This window comes from Armigeres subalbatus, chromosome 1 (assembly GCF_024139115.2).
Source record: "Armigeres subalbatus isolate Guangzhou_Male chromosome 1, GZ_Asu_2, whole genome shotgun sequence".
In the NCBI taxonomy this organism is placed as follows: Eukaryota; Metazoa; Arthropoda; class Insecta; order Diptera; family Culicidae; genus Armigeres; species Armigeres subalbatus.
Genome location: NC_085139.1, coordinates 186,505,295 through 186,526,669, shown reverse-complemented (window position 1 = coordinate 186,526,669; position 21,375 = coordinate 186,505,295). Strand labels below are relative to the sequence as shown.

Here is a 21,375-nt window from a genome sequence, read left to right as displayed (position 1 = left end):
TTCTTTTGCAGCCCTCTCCATCAATAATCAAACCCTTCCATCTGGGATTTACAGCGCACTAGAGCAAGCTTTGATTATTGAATCCGTACTTGACTTCAAAAACGATTTAACCACTAAATGGATAGCTCGCGATAATTGGACCTACACTCTGCCGCTACCATGCAGCCAATATGAGCTGAATTTTACACATGTAGTGTTAACCTTGCACGGAGTGGACACATTTTCTAAAGTCTACCTCAACGATGAATTGCTAGGTGAAACGAACAATATGTTCGTTCGCTACAGGTTCGATGTGAAATCCATTCTCCGGAATGAGGTAGGTAATACAGTGCCCCAAAACTATCAGAGATATCAAGAGGCACGCTTGCAAAACGAACTTTATTCTTTATTTGGAACAGGGAAAAGCCCGCTTGAGTAGAGTAATATCTCTTCCTAGAATGAGCGCAAAACCTCTTCTCTTAATATCAACAGAAATTACAATTTCCTACAGAAACAATATTTCTTAATACTATACAATTCGTGAATACTCAATTATTTAACCTGACTAACTATCTATAAATGAGTATTTGTGTTAGAAGCGGCAAGTATTCGGCAAAACTTTTCCCGAAGGTTGGAACGAGAGAGATGAAAGTCGAGTTCAGTAGCATATCAATTGACGACACGGCTCACGATCGTGAATGACTCGCTATGTCCATAATTTGTACGAGCACCCTGAAGGAACAGAAAAGAACTGAACCGAAGCTAACGATAAGGCGCATTTAGGTTCAAAAGAAAGACCAAGTATGAGCAATCAATGCATGATTGTAGAAGGTCGGAAATAAATAAAGGCTTGGGTATGTCATGACGCTCACTTAACAACTCTAACCCAATGATCTTGCAACGTCGTGGTAACTTGGTAGGTTATTTGGATCATACCAGTGGAGATACCGTAACGCGAAGCGAACAAATTTGCGTTGGAATGCCTCGATACGCAAGATACTGGTTTTGTAAAATCGAACAGGAACAATATCGGGTTTTCAATCAATGGATATTCCTGAAATTTTTTGATATGAGGAAAATGAAACAAAACATCTTAGAAGCCTTGGAAGATACGAAAGCGACATGATCATTCAAAAATAGTTTTGAATCTAATAACACGCCTAGATGCTTAACGACCCATTCGTTTTAAAGATTTGTTGTTCCAATTTTGTAGCAGTTATCAATCGAAGAACCTTTTCTGCGAGAATGTAATCACTGAACATTTATCAGCATTAATACGCTTTAACTCACACCATTCGAAAAACATGCCAAGCCGAGTTTGCAAGAAATATGCATCAGTAACATCATTAACAATCCAGTAAAGTATAAAATCGGCGGCAAGAGACAACTTTAATGATTTTATAAGATGATGAACGTCCTTTAGATAAACTAGGGAAATTAACGGCCCTAAGTGACTAACCTGTGTCTCCGTAGGATTGCCAATCCGAAGTCTCAAATGGAATGTAGGGCCATAGAAGAAGAAGAAGTGACTAGCCTGGAAGTAGCAGGAAAGTATGATGAGACAGAATCGCCAATTCTATTGAAGACCACATAGATAAGATTCAAGCCAGCAGATGAAAGGTCCAGAGAAAACGAAACGTCCGAATTTAGCAATAGCAATCTTGTGGTTGGTTTTATCGAATGCTGCGGAGAAATTAGCATTAGCATTGAGCAATTCGCATAAATTCGTAGGTAATACAAACCAAAGCTATTATATGAGAGTAGCATCACTTTCATCCGTTACCACAGATATTGATTTGGAACTAATCACTATCTCTTAGATGGAAGTAATGCACTCTCCAATAGTCGAGATTTGTCCTGGCCACGTCCTTGCGAATGCTGAGGAAGGGGAAGGATGGTTAGTTCTACACCTACTTAAGAAAGATGCAGAGAACTCTACGACATCTCATAGGTGCCACGGGAGGTTTTGGGATTATGTGGAAGGTTATAACAGTAGGAATCGTTTTGGTAGAACGTGAAACACAGAAAGAACTAAGATAGAAATACAAAGTAGGAAAGGGACGAGCCTAGTATTGAACCCAGGACCTCCTGCTTATAAAGCAGAAGCGGTAGCCACTAGACCACCCAGCTCGTCTTTATCGAATGCTGCGGAGAAATCAGTATAAATTGAATCCAATTGTCTTTTCTATAGAGCTCGAGCGATGAACGATGTATAGACGGTCATGTTGGTACTTGTTCAGCGTTCCGGAATGAATCTATAGTAGGGTGGCTCAAAAAACACTTTTTAAAATTTTTTGATGGGCCGCCCTGTTATTCGGTTCTATTTGATGCCCTGATACTCTGGACAAAATTTCAGCCAAATCGGTCAACGTTTGGGCGGTGCTAAACTCGTTGGAAGTTTACATGCAAAAATGTATGCAGAAAAATCCAAAAACAGTGATTTGCAGTTGGATGGCACAATTTACGGTCAATAACCATGATACTCATTCAGTTCTTGTAGAATTAAATACATAATGTTATGCTGAAAACCGCGAGTGATGTAACAGTCACAGTAGTAATCGCAACAGTTATGAAACAAACAACAAAATTATAAACTTCTTTTTCAAATAACTTTGAAATTGCAGAAACAATATTTTAAGCTCTTTTAGTGCAATGTATTCAACCGTCTAAGACGAGTTTAGTACTTTCCATTTAATTCCACTACGTTAAGTTATCTTTGCCGATACGTATTTCGACCTCAACTTGAAAGGGAAGTCGAGTCAAGTATGAGACACTGAAGACGGTCCCACAGTTGAGGTCGAAATACGTATCTGCAAAGATAAAAACCAACTTAATTCACCGAGTAGTGATACTGCCTTTCTCGTATTTAGCCAAGACACCAACTTTATATGGCCCTTATATAGTTCGATCCCATTTTCTTGATAACTTTTAAACGCAATGGTTTATCGTTATCAAATTCAATAGTGATAAACAAGGCTTTGTCCCCTGTCGAATGCAACTTGTTGCGATAAAATCGGTTAAGAATTACTATATGAAAAAGTTGCTAATGTTTTTCGGTTTTCGTGTGCACACACACACACATACACACGGACAGACAGACATTTGTTCAGCTCGACGAACTGATTCGATTGGTATATAACATCATGGGTCTCTGAGGCTTATATAAAAAGTTCGATTTTGGAGTGAAATGATAGCCTTTCGGTACAACTGTGTTGTACGAGAAAGGCAAAAAACGTAGTGGATTAAATGGAAAGTGCTAAACTCATCTTAGACGGTTTGAAATTGCACACAAAGCGGCAATACCAAGGTAATTACTGACTTCCCGTTTGATGCATTTTTTATAAACAGGAAATACCATTGGCGGTGCCAGAGCTCAGAATTTTGGAAACTCCTCCCTTACAAAAGCCGAATGGTATGTAATTTCCGATGGAATACATGGAAGAATTTCTGAAAGTTTGGTTAAAGGAATTCCTGAAGGAAATTTCGGAGGGGTTTCTAAAAGATTTCTTAGAAAAAATTTTAAGGAAATTTCGAAGGATTCCTTAAGATATTTTTGAAGGAATTTCCGGAGGATTATTGATTAGAGTGTCGACTCAAATTTGAGAATAAAATTTTCTGAATTTCCCTGACTTTCCAGACCATTTCTCAAAAAATTTCAGGTATGAAAAATGTTTTTTTTTTCAATTCCTAAACTGCCTGTAACCGCATATTTGTCCCATCTTTGCTGGCTTTCCTATTCATATGGGACATTTATACGATTAGAGACAGTAAAAGCATACGAAAACCTCTGCATGTATATGAATCCTTGAAGTCCATATGAGTTCCTGAGCTACTGGAAGCCTAATCACTTCTAGAAACAGAACATTAAGGATTTGTAGAATATCGTAGGTAATTCTGGTCGTTCACAAAGATTCAAGTAAATGCGCAGAACTCCTGAAAGGTTTTCACAATTCACATCTTTCCCAAATTGGCTCCGAAATCTTGCACACGACTTTTGAACTCTTTGTAAACAATCGTGGAAGCTTCTAAAAATCTTTCTAATTCTGATTGTGGCCTTCGGTTTAAATAAAGCAATGAGGTCGTGTTGTGATGAAGTGGCATAACTAGTCTCAAATGCTATTGAGACAGCTTTTTTAAATCCTTTGGGATTTTTTTATATTTCAGTGAGAATTCTACAGTAATTTGAAAAAAATTTGTGAAGTGAATAACTATCTCCACAAGCATTTACAATTAAGTAATTTCTGGACAAAATTCTCAAAGGTCAGTACAATTATTTATGAACATCAAAAGCAGCGATTGTAAACTGAAACATTACCATTGAAAACAACATTATCCTCCTATTGCGTCCGAGTATGATTATAGAGTATCGAATAAAGTTTACTTGAGACCATCGCCACCTACGTAGGTACATGAGGTTGACCATATGATGCTTTCATCCACTATCATTCTCTCTACATGGCAATTGATTAAGGACGTGAAGATCGACCAATGACTTTATAAGCCCATTATTGGTAAAAACTCAAAATCTCAAAACTCATGGATGATTCAAATCAAGCGTGAGTTGAAACGCATTCAACTCAGCACCTAAAAACTCATGGATGAGTTGAATCATCCATTTGAATCATCGTAGGTTTCCTTTTGTTCTTCTCGTTAAAACAGTGAATTGACGTTTGTTGTGTAAAATATTAGACACTCTTTTATGTATAAGCAATAAATTGACCCCAAAGTGATTTCAAATGCGTTTTTAAGCCAAAATGATTTTTTGGTAAATGAGTGTAATGATGCGTTTTAGCATGAAAAATTCAAGCGTGATGCATTCCTTTAAACTCGCAGACGATTTCGTTCGCACGAGAGCGCTCGTTGATTGAGATTTATGAGTGAATTTACCAACACTGAGCCAATCATCAAAATGAAAGTTCACAAAATGTTCTAAAACATTACCTACAGAATCTCGTTTGGAGATGATGATGCCGATGCCGTGGAGTGCCGTCATAGGTCCACAAAGATTCTATTCGGTGTTTTATTTAAACTAGCTTCCAAATATTTAGTTGTTGGTTGTAGTTGAACATTTTTGATAATTGTTTGTTGAACGGTTCCGTTTGTTGAACGGTGCTTTCAATAGATAATTTTCAAACATTTTGACGAACAATCGAAAAACCACTCAAACTTAATAATTTAAAATATTAAAAAGGACTTTTTATTTACAAAAAAAAACTATTTGGATCAGGTCTCAACAGTGACCATTGGAGCAACGTGTCTTTGGAACCTCTGTTATTGTTTATAGAAACAAACTCGATTACCATTGGGAACATGAAAAGGGCCCGGAGTAGACTTTTAGTCTAGAGGCTGCAAACGGTCACACAAAAAACAGAATTTATAGCTTGATAGTAGAGGTGGTCGCCGACTGTAATTGCCTCGGAGTACTGTTTATCGGCTATGCAGTCTGATGACCAGCTTAAACGCTATAGGGGAAGTGTACCGGTTTTGGCCACCTTAGTGCCTAATCTTAGTGCCAACTCTTGAAAATGCATATTTTCCAAAAACTATTGATCATTTTCCACAGCGAAGAAGCGTAAGGGATATATCTCCTGTTACAGCTAATAACACCATCGGGAATTGCTTTATTTTCGGAGTTATGCGAGAAACTGGCCAAATTAGGAACATGATCAAAACTGGTACAGTTACCCTATTAATTCTGATCCGATGTTTCAGTACCTTTAGTGGTCCTTTTTCATCAGATTAAAATTGGTTCAGCGTTTCATTGTCATAAGTGTCCTAAGTTTAGTATATTGCTCGGATTGAATAAAAAAAATCGCTATTTATTTTCAAAATTGGGTTTTGTGATTTTTTTTTTCCCTTATCTCAAACTTTCCCTGACTTTCCAGGTCCAAATTGAAATTCCCTGACTTTCCAGGTTTTTCCAGGTAGTCGCCACCCTGTGAAGAAATTCTTTGAGGAGAGAGGAAATTCACGATGGAATTCCTGAAGGAATTTTCGAAGGCACGCCTGAAAAAATTTTTGGGTGGCTAACCGAATTAATTCCTGGGGGAGCATTTTCCAAACGAACTATTGAATAAATTCATGAAATATCACCTGAATGATTACTGAAGAAATTTCCGATGTAACTCCTGACTCCAAGAAATTCTCGAAAGTATCCGAAGAAGTATGATGATAGATCGACTGCAATCCCGATATTTTTGTTTTTTTTTATTTTGTCTCTAGATTCTAGATTTATCTTAACTCTAGATTCAAAACAGGGTTTTGTTTTACTTACTGTCCGAATTTTCAAAGGACTTCCTTTAGGTGTTCCTGAAGGAATTCTTGAAAAAATCTAAAAATTTATATAATAATTCCAACAGGAATTTGTATGGAAATTCCGTTGAAAATTCTTCCAAGTACTCTTGTAATATTTTTTTAAGAAATTCCTTCAACAATTCCCTCAGAAATTCGTTTAGAAATTATTTTGCTGGAATTATTCCAGAAATTTTATTGAAACAAATCTTCCGGAAAATTATGGAAGAATGAAATAGGAAATCCTAAAAAAATAAATAAAAAAATAAATTCGGAGGTGTTTCTAACGGAAATTTAAAAAAAAATCCTAAAGAAATTTCGTAAGGAATTTCTGAAGATTTCTCGAATAAATCCCCAAAATAATTTCGAAATTTACGAAGGGTTTTTAAAAGAAATTCTAAAGGATTTTCTTCAAAGATTCTCAAAAGAATGCTCAAAGGAAATTCCGAAAGAATTTATGCAAGAACTGCTAAATAAAGTCCGAAGGAATGACCAAAGTAACTACAATAATTTTCGAAAAAAAAATCCTAGAGAAATTTAGATGGAATTTCAAGAATTTCTAGAACTTCCAAAGGGATTTCTTGAGAAAGTACTGGCCGAATTCTCAGAAATATATTTCGAAGTAATAAAACAATTTTCGTAGGTGTTGTAAGTACTGAAAAAATCTAAAAGAAGGAACTTTCGAAATTTTCTTATAATTCCTTCTTTGAATTTTCGAAGTAATATTATTAATCCAAAGATAAATCTGGATTTTCGGAAGTTCCTTTACGAATTCTTTTAGAAATTCCTGTGCAAATTCCTTTGGAAAATTCTTCGGATGTTGTTTTAGGTGATATCTTAGAAAATCTCTCGTAAATGTTTCTAGAGTTTCCTTCGAGAAAAAATCTTTTAAGAATTTTGTCCGAAATTCTTTTATAAATTTCTTTGGTAAATCTCTCTAGGAATTCCTTTGTATATTCCATTGGAAATTTGTTTGGAATTCCTACGAAAAACGCGTCAGAAATTCCTTCAAGAATACCTACGAAAAATGTTTCAGGAAAATCTTCCGAAATTTCTTGACATTGAATTAGGGACCCTTTCATTTTTTTTAAAGAATTGCATCAGCATTTTTTTCAGGATTTCACAAATTAATTTTTCCAGTAATTCCTTAACCCTTTAATGCGCAATGTTGTTTTAAAACAACAAACCGAAAATACGTTTAATGTTAATATTTTCAATGGTTATTTTTGTTAAAAATATTTCCGACGATTTCTAAAAAAATCCCCTTGCGCCTTTAAGGGTTAAGAAACACCTTTCGGAATTCTTTCAAAATTCCTCTCATATCTTCAGAATTTCATCCAGGACTTCTTGCAAAAATTCCTTCAGAAATGTCTTCGGACATTCCTTCGAAGATTTAATTAAACTTTCTGATATCCCTTTAGTTCTTTTGGAAATCAGACATTCATTCAGGCATTCTTTTAGAAATCGTTCAGAAATTACTTCAAGAGTTCCGTCGGAAATTTCATCTGGAAATTCCATTGACATTTCCGTTAAAAACCCTTCCGATAATTCCTTTAGGATCTTCTATTTCCTTCTTTTTAAAATTTCCGAAAAAAAAGGAATCTGCAGAGGATTCTCCGAAGGAATCCCTGAAAGAATAGAATGAAGAGTTGATGGCGTAATTTTCTAAATTATTCCTGGAGTGGAAATAATTTCTGAAGGATTTTCCTAAGAAATTATGGAAGAAATTCCTGTCGAAATTAGAATTAGCATAGCTTTGCTTCAAAGAATCCGATTTTGATGAAACTTGAACCTACGCAAAGGTTTTTTTAGTTTTATGTCCTAAATTCCAGACACGGACACCGGAGATATATCAGATTTTACGAGAATATGTTAAAAATTATTTTTTTCTGCTTGGGTAACCGTACTCTTAATGGAGGTAGCGCCAATAGTGGAGGTAGTGGGGTTATAATGAGATTTGTCATAAAAATACACTTAACGAAGGTTTCAGTTAATACATCGTACTATAAATATGCTGTTTAACCCAATTAACACTAAGATTTCGCTTGAAAAACTATTGGGATCATTGATTTACCTTAATAAAATTGACTCTCTTGTACCTAAAGTGGAGCAACTGTACCAATAGTGTCAAGTCTCATAAGAAATCAATGGATAACGCCACTATGGGAACCAGGTGCAAGCGATTTTTGGTAGTTGTTTATGTTCTTCTTCTTCTTCTTATTGGCATTACATCCCCACACTGGGACAGAGCCTCCTCTGTCGTATGAATTCGTATATCATGAGGCTGACACGATGATACTTTTATGCCCAGGGAAGTCGATTTCCATGCAGGCTGTAGATCAATAATTCGTCAGGAATACGCAGAGAAAACGAGGAAAACAAAATATTGTATCTTTGTACTTTTGTTCTCAGCATAAGACCTTCACTAGAAAATTTTATAATACCAAAAATGGCCTTACAATCAACATACGTTTATCGTTTCTAGATATCTCTGATGAATTAATCTATTTAAAAAATTAACAGATTTTGCACATTTTAGTATAAAAATAGCCCCGAGCTTCGTATTTCCATACGGTCACCCGTTTCGGAGGCATCCCTTCTGGCTGCCAGGTACGATCATTTGAAGATAGTTCCAGAATGTCCCCCAGCAAGATACAACGGAGAATGCCACGTCAATATGATCCGTAAAATGCAAGCCAGTTTCGCGTGGGACTGGGGCCTTGCAGTTCCATCGATGGGTTTATGGAAACCCGTGCGGCTGGAATATTACGATTCCGCAAAGATTCGGGACATCACATTTGCGCTTTTTGATGAAGAAACACATTGGAGAGTGATGGTTGGCGTTTATCTAGAATCAGGAATAGCCAAGAAGAAGCTGCAAGGAACCTTGTTGTTTAAAATATTGTGAGCGCATCGTTAACTAAGGAAATTGTATTGTATTAACTGTATGATTTCTACATAGGGGTGTTCAAATACAAAATGAGATCGCGAACGTGGATGAAAATACCGATACCACTGGGGAGCTTTTCGTCGAGCATTCATTAACCGTCAACAAATCTGCAATAGAGCTGTGGTGGCCCAATGGCTATGGGCGACAAAAGCTGTACAACCTCTATGTAAAGTGGGAGGACAATGTGATCAATAGCATAAAGATTCATGATCGAGAAACGATGATTGACGAGAAAGTCATCCGAGTTGGCTTCCGGAACATCAAACTTAGCCAAGAACGCACTTCTGATGGGCTGATGTTTTATTTCATCGTTAATGATGTCCCAATGTTCATGAAAGGATCCAATTGGATCCCATCGTCAGTATTACCAGAAAGCTCGTATGATGAAAATTATGGTAAGTAATAGTGCAACAAACAACATCTTTGCAGAGTTGCCGGCCGGCATCATTGCACCATGGAATCTATGACAAAAGGTCGAGGGACAAAAGGTCGACAGACAAAAGGTCGAAGGACAAAAGGTCGAATGGACAAAAGGTCGAAGGGACAAAAGGTCGACGGGACAAAAGGTCGAATGGACAAAAGGTCGACGGGACAAAATGTCGAAATGACAAAAAGTCGAAGGGACAAAAGGTCGAAATTACAAAATTGGTTAAAATTGAAAAGCCATAGTATTGAGAACAAAACAAATGAAAACTATGATGTGAGTACCGTCATCGGGGGTGACACTTGGCCAAATAAGGGTCATATTGGCCCATGGTTTCAACAAATTCAGCACAAGGAAAATGTAATATAAGACCCTTTTCGAGCGATTCAGATAGCCGACCTACAGACTCTTATTTCTACACAAAAATCTACCACTAATATGCAATATGCATAAGCACATTCATTCATTTATTTAGCTTACATCTAAACAGAAACCACTGAATCGACAATTTGACGCCACAATACACGAGTTAATAATTCGAGAACACGGAGTTCTGTTTAAAAAAAACTAAACGTCTCACTACCTTCACTGTACACAACCAACTGATTTATTATCCTTAACTTAACTACATTACAAGTATGCTAAGTCTGCACTGGCTCGGTAGGTACAGGTTTGATGATCGCCCTCGATATCGTTCGCCTGGTTCTGCTGATGCGCCTTGATGTTGTCAACTCCAAAATGCTGACACCGATGGGAACGTCGATGGAAATTCACAAAGTCCGGTCGGCAACGACGTTAACTCACGGTTCGATACCGCATCTCTCCAGCCTCGAATGCGCCCCACGCTCGCCAAGTCGTTTTACACTTGGTCTGCCCACCTCGCTCGCTGTGCTCCATACCGTCTCGTATCTTCCGGATCGGTAGCGAACACCATCTTTGCAGGGTAGTTGAACGGAATTCTTGCAACATGCCCTGCCCATCGTACCCCTTCTAGCTACCTTCTGGATATTGGGTTCGCCGTAGAGCTGGGCTTGCTCGTGGTTCATTGTTCGCCGCTACAAACCGTCTTTTTGTACAAAGCCAAAGGTGGTCCTCAGCACCCGTTTCTCGAATACTCCGAGTGCTTGCATATGCACAATCATGATTTTATCCTGAAACACTAATGCAGGATCGTTCATGCTGTGTACCATGAGAGAGATTTTTTCGTTAATGTTGTACAATATACAACATCACGCATGATTGAGTGTTAAAATGATTCGTACGGTTGAATCACCGAATAATGTGCATAATGTAAACTGTTATGTACGGCTTAAGGCCAGTCTTTGTGTACATGATTCAGTGTTTATTTCTTATTTAAAACCAATAATAACGTCACGTTGAATTAAAACCAATAATATTCCCATCTAATACATGATGATGAGTGGAAAATGAATTTGACACACATTTATACAAGAGACTTCTGATTCTCCATGATCGACATCGGAATGTAATGTATAGGAATGTATAGGAAGTCGCGTTGGTGAAATAATTAATTATACGACACTGAATCAAAGATACCAAAACCAACGTATTTCACTCAAACATGCACTCGAAGCGATACGTGTTACAAGAGCACGATCTAACAAGTTTTAATTTTTCAGTTCTCGAGCTAATCAAAATCATACAATGCTCGCCCTGGCTGTTGAATATTCACCGTAAATTGGTTAAAGAACTGCCCATGAAATAAAGAAGGAGAAATCTCTGGGAAATGTAACAAGCTAAATTTTTTTTCAGAAACATGTTTTCAAACTTGTCGTATATTTAGTATTTTTCATGTATACAGAAGTATAGATTTTAAAATTTTGTCCATTCGACTTTTTGTCCCTTCGACCTTTTGTCCCATCGACGTTTTGTCCCGTCGACCTTTTGTCCCGTCGACTTTTTGTCCTTTCGACCTTTTGTCCCATCGACCTTTTGTCTCTTCGACCTTTTGTCCGTCGACCTTTTGTCCTTCGACCTTTTGTCTTTCGACATTCTGTCCCAAAACCGCACCATGCACTGCACCTTGTATCCATTCAGCTTTGGTGCCTTCTTGATACTGAGTTCTTTGTAGAGTTGGAAGAGCTCGTGTTTCGTCATTCGCGGCCACATTCTATTCTCATGCACATAAAAATTGTTCTAAGAACGCCTCGCTCGAAAACTTCAAGTCCTCGAAAGGCCTCCTCGAGCATTGTGAAAGTCTCATGTCCGCCGTAATCCTTCATTCATATATACGAAGACAAAGTCTTAATTAAAATTTAAAATGATTTATAATTTCAGTGAAATTTCTACTGTATGCGACCCGTGACGCCAATATGAACATGCTGCGTGTATGGGGCGGAGGAGTTTACGAGAGTGATTACTTCTACCAGCTCGCCGATGAACTAGGAATACTGATCTGGCACGACATGATGTTTGCATGTTCAATGTATCCTGCGGACGAAACTTTCCTAAATAATGTAAAGGTTGAGGTAATGCAAAACATTCGACGAATCCAGTATCATCCGTGCATATCCATATGGGCAACTAACAACGAAAATGAGGTAGCTCTCCGTCAAAACTGGTACGGAACACATGTAAACGATGAAATGTATACCAAAGAATATAAAAAGCTATACGTTGAAGTCGTGCAACCTACGATCGAAAAAGTGGATAAATGGCGAACTGTTCTAATATCTTCGCCATCCAACGGTGATCAATCCATAAAAGAAGGTAACATAGCCAAGAACCCCCAGGATCCACACTATGGAGATGGTATGATCTTTGTTGTTAACATAAAGTTAAATAACTGACGAACAATTTCTTTCAGTTCATTATTACAACTACATAAATAATGGTTGGAATCCGATTATTTATAGAGGAGGAAGATTCATCTCAGAATACGGTTTCCAGTCTTTTCCGGCGCTAACAAGTTGGCCGGTACGAGATCTTCGAAATGACGAGTTAGCAGATTTGATTGAACACCGTCAACATAGTCCTTTGGGTAACGAGCCAATCCTACACATGATCGAGGAAAATCTACCACTGCCAAATACTGATTCCACCAACTACTGGCGAGATATCATCTACCTCAGTCAAATATCACAAGCAATGATCGTCAAAACAGAAACAGAAGTCTACCGATCTAAACGAATAGAGTATGGTACGATGGGCGCCCTCTACTGGCAACTCAATGACGTTTGGATAGCACCATCTTGGTCTAGTATTGAATATGGTGGAAAATATAAAATTCTTCAATATTGGATGAAGGACGTCTTTGCTCAAAATCATGTCATAGCGTACATTAATGCACTGAAAAAGTTAGATTTGTATGTCGTTAGAGATACTTTAGGAGCAGATGAGACTTGCTCGGTGGAGATAAATGTTTATCAATGGAACAAGTTTAAGAAAGTGGACAATTTCACCTTTAACTCAATCAAAGTACCTGAAAATACAGTTATTCGGATAGGATCTTACGATATATACGACCATTTGCATCAAAAGAAACTGGAACCCAAAAACCACCTTCTGCTAATCAACCTTTACCGCGATGGAAGCAAAATTGCCGACAATTTTGTACTACTAGACAAAATAAAGAATGTTGCCCAAATGGTTGCGCCGACAGTAAGGCTGACAATTGCCTCGTCCAACTGTAATACAGTCACTAATGTAGTGCAAGTGAGCTTGGAAGTGGTTATTAGTTCACCGGCTGTATTTTTGTACATGTCGCTATCTCCAGAGAATAGTTCTCTGAAACAGTGTCAATTTTCAAAGAACGGATTTTTACAATTTACGCCCATTCAGACTGTCTACCTTAAATGTGTCGATATTGGGTGCAAATCAAAAATACAGAGCGACGACATTGATGTTCTGACAGTAAATGAATTGTTCCCCCAGCATACTAGTCGAAGTGATAATAAATAAAGCAAAAAGAGTTATTTGTATTTTTTTTTTCATTTCAGTGAGATAAATTCCTCAGATAAATGCCTTCTAGAAATCATATGACTGTTTGCGGGAAAGAAAGAGAGGAAAAAAATATGATAACAGCCCTTACAAATTGGTTTCTGAATAACCCTCTGTTAACGATGTTGTTCACCAGCAACTTATTAAATAAATCTTCGCTGTAAATACCAGTCATACTAGTTGTCACAAGGCCTTCGAATGCCCTAGACTTAGGATCCTAAGCCGTGCTACAAAGCAAGACCATGCTGAAGGTGGCTGGGTTCAGATCAATCAAGGCTTTTGCAATGTCCTCAACGTCGGTATTCACCCAATCTGGTTCAATAAGTATATACGCATCATGTAAGTCCTTTCTTGAATACGGAATGCTCAAGGTACTCCAAAAAGTTCTGGAGTTCAGCCCACGGTAACTATCAGATTAATCAAGGCTTTAGCTATGTCCTCAACGTCAGTATACACCCAATCTGGTTCAAAAATCATATACGCATCATGCAAAGCCTATTTTTTAAACGTTCTGGAGTTCAGCTAACGGTATCTACCGGATTAATCAAGGCTTGTGCAATGTCCTCATCGTCGGTATACCCCCAATCCTGTTCAATAGACAGATATATATGATACGTATTTTCGTGATAACGGAATCTTCAAGGTACTCCAAAATATTCTTGAGTTTAGTTCAAACCAGATCAAACAAGACTTCCGCAATATCTTCATCATTGGTATTTACTCAATCCGGTGTAATAATGATATGATATGATCCTAATTTCCATGAACATGAGATCCAATGTCCAAGGTGCTCCAAAATAATCTTGAGTCAAGATGCCCAATGGCAATGTGGTTAACCTGCGATTTGTTCTGCATAAACAGACTTGAATGATCAATTGATTGACTCAAGCATACATCCGGGTATGGGAAAAATCGATTTATTTAACACTATTCTTTCACTCACCTCTACACACAATCACAAATTAGACAACTGTACACGAGCTCTCCTAATATTTTCAGTTTCGATTGTCCTTCGTTTAGTTCAGTTAGAAACGAATCATGCCAAAAACAAACAGACAAAATTCATTACCGAATCTTTCCCACAGATGGCAAATAATGCATAGCCAAGTATTTGTTTACATTCGAATCGCATACGACTGAAATCGCAATTGAGTGGTGAGTGAGGATTCGGCAGAAAGATTCGGGCTGCAAAACGAATCATTTCGTCTTAATTGAATCAATCTTCTGAGTCCAACTCAGTGCTTTCTACTGCACTCAATACACATCGGTTCATTATCATCTCTTGATTTCTTTTCGCACTATCTGTGGTTTCGCTTATTCCTGCTGGGAGCACTCAGTAGACATGAATTGTTTGTTGGTTCACTGTTGGGTTGAGTAACATGCATTTTGCAATCGTTTGTTCGCTGATTGATTGGGATTTTAAATCGGTGTGGTTCGTGTGAATAAAAACTTGTGAAAATAATGAATGAAATAGTATCGGCTCTATAATCTATAGTAAATCCCATTGTGGGGATGTAATGCCAATAAGAAGAAGAAACCATAAAGAGCCTGTCTTCTTCTTCTTCTTATTGGCATTACATCCTCACACTGGGACAGAGTCGCCTCGCAGCTTAGTGTTCATTAAGCACTTCCACAGTTATTAACTGCGAGGTTTCTAAGTAAAGTTACCATTTTTGCATTCGTATATCATGAGGCTAACACGATGATACTTTTATGCCCAGGGAAGTCGAGACAATTTCCAATCCGAAAAATTGCCTAGACCTGCACCGGGAATCGAACCCAGCCACCCTCAGCATGGTCTTGCTTTGTAGCCGCGCGTCTTACCGCACGGCTAAGGAGGGCCCTATAAAGACCTGTAGTAACTAGTAAAAGTCGGCTCAATGGACTTGCTGGGATGTTTAGCGATACACGTATACATCGTTCAGGATTTGGTTGATCGGGTATATCGCATCTTTTGAGCTCCCGGGAGTTTTGGAGAACCAAAAAGGTCTGTAGGTATTTGCTTGTAAAAGTAATGATTGAAATTCTATCAGCTCAATGGACCTGCTGGGATGTTGGCAATGCACGGATACATCGTTCAGGACTTGGTTGATCGAGTAGATCGCATGTTTTGAACTCCAGGATGTTTTGAAAAACCAGAAAAGCCTGTTGTGGTTTGTACAAGTAATGTCATTAGGCCGAATGGACATTAGGCCGAACGGTCATTAGGCCGAATGGACATTAGGCCGAACGGTCATTAGGCCGAATGGGCATTAGGCCGAACGGTCATTATGTCGAATGGCCATTAGGACGAATTTGCAGAAAGAAGCAAGAAGTGAAAAATGAGAAGTTCTCTCTTCACCTTATCCCTGCTTCCTTCTCCCTTCATGCATCTTCCTTATTTCTTCTTCCTTCTTCCTTTTTCCTTCTTTCTTCTTCTTTTTTCCTTCTTCCTTCTTTCTTCTTCCTTTTTTCTTCTTCCCTCTTCGTTCTACCTTCTTTCTTCCTCCTTCTTTTTATAGTTTCTTCTTTCTTCCGTTTTCTTCCTTCTTCCTTCTTTCTTCCTTTTTCCTTCTTCCTTCCTTCTTCCTTTATTATTTCTTCTTTCTTCTTCCTTCTTCCTTCTTCCTCCTCATCCATCCTTCTTCCTTCTTCTTTTTTCTTATTTCCCTCTTCCTTCTTCTTTCTTCCTTCTTCCTTCTGCCCTCTTCCCTCTTCTTTGTTCCTTCTCCTTTCTCCCTTCTTCCTTCTTCCTTTTTCCTTCTTCCTACTTCCTACTTCCTTCTTCCTTCTTCCTTCTTCTTTCTTACATCTTCCTTCTTCCTTCTTAATTCTTCCTTCTTCCTTATTGCTTCTTCCTTATTCCTTCTTCCTTCTTTCTTCCTTTTTCCTTCTTCCTTCTTTCTTTCTTCTTCCTTGTTCCTTCTTCCTTCTTCTTTCTTCCTTCTTCTTTCTTCCTTCTTTCTTCTACCTTCTTTTTTCTCCCTTCTTTTTTCTCCCTTCTTCCGTTTTCCTTCTTCCTTTTTCCATCTTCCTTTTTCCTTCTTCCTTCTTCTTTCTTCCTTATTTCTTCTTCCATCTTTCTTCTTCCTTCTTCCTTCTTGCTTCTTCATTCTCCGTTCTTGCTTCTTCCTTCTCCCTTCTTTCTTCTTCCTTCTTCGTTCTTCCTTCTTCATTATTCCTTTTTTCTTCTTCCTTCTTCCTTTTTCCTTCTTTCTTCTTCCTTCTTCCTTCTTGCTTCTTCCTTCTTGCTTATTCCTTCTTCCGTCTTCCTTCTTCCTTCTCCCTTCTTACTTCTTCCTCCTTTTTCCTTCTTCCTTTCTACTTCTTCCTCATTGCGCACTACTCACTTCTCACTCCCCAGTTCTCATTCGGCCTAACGGCCATTCGATCTAATGACCGTTCGGCCTAATGACCCAGCATCGTTCAAGACCACACCTGTTCAACCTCGGCTGCGCCTTGAGTGATTTTTTAAAGGATCTTCAGGTCAGGTCAGTTTTAATGCGCTATGCGGACGGTGGGATCCCCAGGGTTCCCATCACAGGCGAGTATTCGTTTTTTAATTCTTCTCCCCACACACTCAACCGTGCTATATTGCAGACGCCTACCTCCCAAGCTGACCGTGTATTCATCTACTACCAGAACGTGAGGGGACTGAGGACGAAAATCAACGATTTGTTTCTGGCTGTGGCGGATTGTCTACGACGTCATAATACTGACCGAGACCGGATTAAACGATTGCATCGGTTCTCTGCAAATTTTCGGATCGTCATTCAGTGTGTTTCGCTGTTACCGAAATCGTATAAACAGCAACAAGACAAGTTTCGGCGGAGTCCTGATAGCAGTTAATCATCGTTATTCCTGTGTGCAAGTCCGCACATGTTTTGGTGAAAGAATTGAGCAGGTATTTGCTGATATCACCATTGGGTGTCGTCATCTATTGGTTGGTGCCGTCTATATTCCGCCTGATCGTAGCCACAATGTGGAACTGTTTGACGAACATGTAGCCTCCGTCCGTGAACTGTGCGACATTGCTTCCTTTGATGACCATGTGCTGATTTGCGGGGATTATAACCAGCCCCGTCTACAGTGGATTCAGTATGCTGATGATAACGTGCTGATTGCTGACACTTTGTCTGTTCCTGCATCAAGTGCTGCACTGCTGGACGGAATGGATTTCATGAATATGACCCAGATTAATTACCATCGTAATCAATCAGATCGTACACTGGACCTTGTGTTCTGTTCCGATAATTATAAACCAAACGTCAACCCTGCTGTAGTTGCTTTGTTGCCCGTTGATACGCATCATCCTCCGTTGGAAATATCTATCCCAGCGCGACGTGAATTCCCGACTGATTACTCGCACGGTACAGACGATAAGCCAGGCCTGGATTTTGGTAAGGTAGATTATGAGTTACTCTGCAGTGATCTTCAAAATATCGATTGGGATTGTTTAAATGCGAGTCAGAATGTTAACGAAATGGCGAGTAAATTCTGTTTTATCGTTCAACAATGGTTGCAAGCCAATGTTCCTGCTCAGCGGCCCCCAAAGTCACCTGCTTGGAGTACCTCGTTACTTAGAAAGCTGAAACGCGAAAGAAATACCAGTCAACGAAAGCATCGTCCGCAACGGTCTCTGGAGAGCAAACTTCGTTTCCAATGTGCTAGTAATGCTTACCGCAGCTTGAATTCGGATTTGTATAAGGCCCACGTAATGAGAGTGCAAACCAATCTCAAGCGTAATCCCAAAAGCTTTTGGAAGTTCGTCAACAGTAAAAGGAAAAACTCATCTATTCCAAAGAATGTGGTATATGACAACGCTGAAGCGAAAACATCTGCGGAATGTTGTGAACTCTTTGCAAGATTTTTTGAATCCGTATTCAATCAAAGCTCTGCCACCGACGCCGAAGCTGCATACGCCTCGTTAGACGTTCCATTGGACTTGATTAGCCTAACAACATTCGTGGTCACCCCGACAATGGTCATCGCTGCTGCTAAAAAGTTGAAAAGCTCTCTGTCTCCGGGTCCAGATGGGATTCCATCTGTTATATTTTGTCGCTACTCCACTGTTTTCGCCGAGCCTCTCGCTTCTATTTTCTCCCGCTCACTTGATGATGGCATCTTTCCGGAGATTTGGAAGCAATCCTATATGTTTCCTGTCTTCAAAAATGGTGACAGAAAGGAAGTCAGAAACTACAGGGGGATAACTAGCTTATCAGCTGCGTCCAAGCTATTGGAAATAATCGTCAGTGAGGTGATTCTTAGTAAATCGAAGAACTACATCTCAACCGATCAGCACGGTTTTATGCCAGGAAGATCGGTCACAAGGCTCAAGTAGATGTTATCTACACCGACTTGAAAGCAGCCTTTGATAATATCGAACATATCATGCTGATGATCAAACTTTTTCGTCTCGGTATCTCCACTAAATTTGCATCATGGTTGAGCTCTTACCTAACTGGAAGAAAACTACGAGTAAAAATTGATTCCTGCGTTTTATCGTCCTTCTGCAGTGGTTCTGGTGTGCCCCAGGGAAGCAACTTGGGGTCCTTGTTGTTCACGTAGTACTTCAACGATGTCGCTGCAAAACTAGGACTTGATTGCAAAATCATCTAATGCAGACGATCTGAAATTTTTTTTTGGTGATACGATCGGCTGATGATTGTCACCGATTACAGAGTTTGCTGGATCTGTTCGTTGCCTGGTGCCATCGGAACCGACTTATTATCAGTGTTCCGAAATGTTCCGTGATGACGTTCCATCGATTGAAGGAGCCAATATTGTTCGATTATCGGATAGACGACACGATACTTGAAAGAGTTGAGATGGTTTCCGATCTAGGAGTCATGTTGGATCCAAAGCTGACATTCAATTCTCATTATACAGCGATAATCTCCAAAGCAAATCGTCAGCTGGGCTTTATTGCTAAAATTGCCAAAGACTTTACCGATCCATATTGCTTGAAGTCTCTGTATTGTGCGCTTGTACGACCTATCCTTCTGTTATCTGGACGCCAAATGATGTATCATGGTCCCTAAGGATTGAACGTGTTCAGCGGAGGTTCATTCGGTTGGCATTACGTAGTTTGCCCTGGCGTGACCCATTGAATCTTCCAGCTTACCCTGATCGCTGTAAACTGCTTGGTATGGACACCCTTGAAAGAAGAAGAAAAATTCAGCAGGCAACATTCGTTGCCAAGGTACTGAACAACGAAATTGATTCTCCGAGGCGAGGGACTGAATAGGTTTTTCGGATGGAGTGGATGCGGCAATGAATAGTGTAGTAATTTCCGCAAAAAAAATCAGCATTGTCCGGGGCGGCTGTCAGATATTGTGATATTGTTTCCGCTGACGCCATATCCAACCCATTGTCTTGAGATAAACCCGTTGATATAGCTATGTTAATGTTCACTATAGTCTGTGCTGAGCAGCTCTGCAACCGATCTTGGCAGGGCTTCCGAGTTGTCCCCTTTGTTGAAGCGCAACGCGATAGAGCGGTTTTCATCTATAGAGGACTATAGAGGATTACCAGCTCTTCGCTCCATGCCACTTGACCCTAGCCACTGGGGAAAGACTGACACCGGCTATCGTGTGCAAATAGTTACCTGCACACGGTGACGAAATGGGAGGACTACTTCCACGCAGGCGGCTTTGACCGGTGTGAAAAGAAGAAGCCCGGAAGCTGTGCAGAGGTACTGATTAAAAACCGGAGATAGTATGCTGGCTAGTTCCTGGCGAGCTGAGCAAGTCCTTCCGGCTGTCCATCAATTTTGAGGCTGGAGCCAGAAAGACCACCTATAAACCGCACTAACCACAGCTTGGGTACGGACACACGTTCACCCGACGATCATAAGCGTAGGATCCGCGTAGACAAAAAAGGGTATATATTTTTGGGGAGGCCTTTGAAGCCCCATTCATGCCAGCCAAAAACAGGGTCACTGCTAGACCAAACCCCTGCGCTGCCGTAATCGGAATAAGTGATGTATATGTCTTTTTCCAAAAATGGTTTTAGTACTCATCGAGCAATTATACTTTTTCAGATTACTGCAACGTGGGATCCCAGTCCCGGAAAAACCGGCGGAAATTGTGTACAAACGCTAGTATGTTCCCAGAGAAACCCCAGTCCGCTAGCTGCTTGATCACTAACGTAGTCCAGGTGCGGTTGAAAGCCTTCGCTACATCCAGGGAAACCAGATCTGTCAACGTGTTTCCCTTATTCGAAGGCATTTGGGAGTACATATTCTAGCCCAGCAAAGTACAAGCTGGTCTCATACTTCGGGTGGGAAGCGTGTTAATGGAAGCAAAATCTTCAATCTTCATTCGGCTTTATGTTTTCGGCGACGTCGCGGGAAGAATAACAGGCTTTGGGGATCTTAACGACGTGGCTGAGAACCACTCTGCAAAAACTTGACTGGACCGCGCCTGGTTTGCTAGATCGATAAAAAATATTTTTCCTGCAGAAAGAAGGTTTTTTCTATTTTGTATACCCTATTCCATAGGGGCCTGGAGATTTCCTACTGCGTCAGAAGCAGAGCGTACAAGAGATCAAACGAAAAGGGATGGTTCATTGGGGATAGTTCAGCAGTTTATTGCGCCTGGTTACCGCAGTCCAGGAATTGCTCCCTCTGTTTCCTTTTGGGGTTCTGAATGATCGCACGGCATTCGTAGTGTTTTCACTTGTACCCCTCCAATCACCTTATTTTATTTGGGTGTCCAAGTGAAAGCTTCGTGAGCGCTCGGAGAGCCGTCCTTCTAGCTCATTTCTAGCTACTCGACGCGTCTCATCCAGG

At 39.6% G+C, this 21,375-nt stretch overlaps 1 protein-coding gene across 4 annotated transcripts in view; it reads left to right on the top strand.

The window, feature by feature from the left end:
• Window positions 1-13,579, top strand: part of LOC134205603 (beta-mannosidase) — a 30,649-nt gene extending 17,070 nt beyond the window's left edge. For 3 of the 4 annotated variants that reach the window (XM_062680990.1, XM_062680988.1, XM_062680989.1), the window contains exons 3-7: window positions 12-316; window positions 8,810-9,174; window positions 9,233-9,615; window positions 11,943-12,416; window positions 12,472-13,579. In XM_062680990.1, the coding sequence (XP_062536974.1) occupies window positions 12-316; window positions 8,810-9,174; window positions 9,233-9,615; window positions 11,943-12,416; window positions 12,472-13,565 (2,621 nt within the window). In that variant the 3' untranslated portion in view covers window positions 13,566-13,579. Of the gene's footprint in view, window positions 1-11; window positions 317-8,809; window positions 9,175-9,232; window positions 9,616-11,942; window positions 12,417-12,471 lie in introns of those variants that run through there. The other variant, XM_062680991.1, reaches the window with a different exon arrangement.
• Window positions 13,580-21,375: the final 7,796 nt, after the last annotated feature.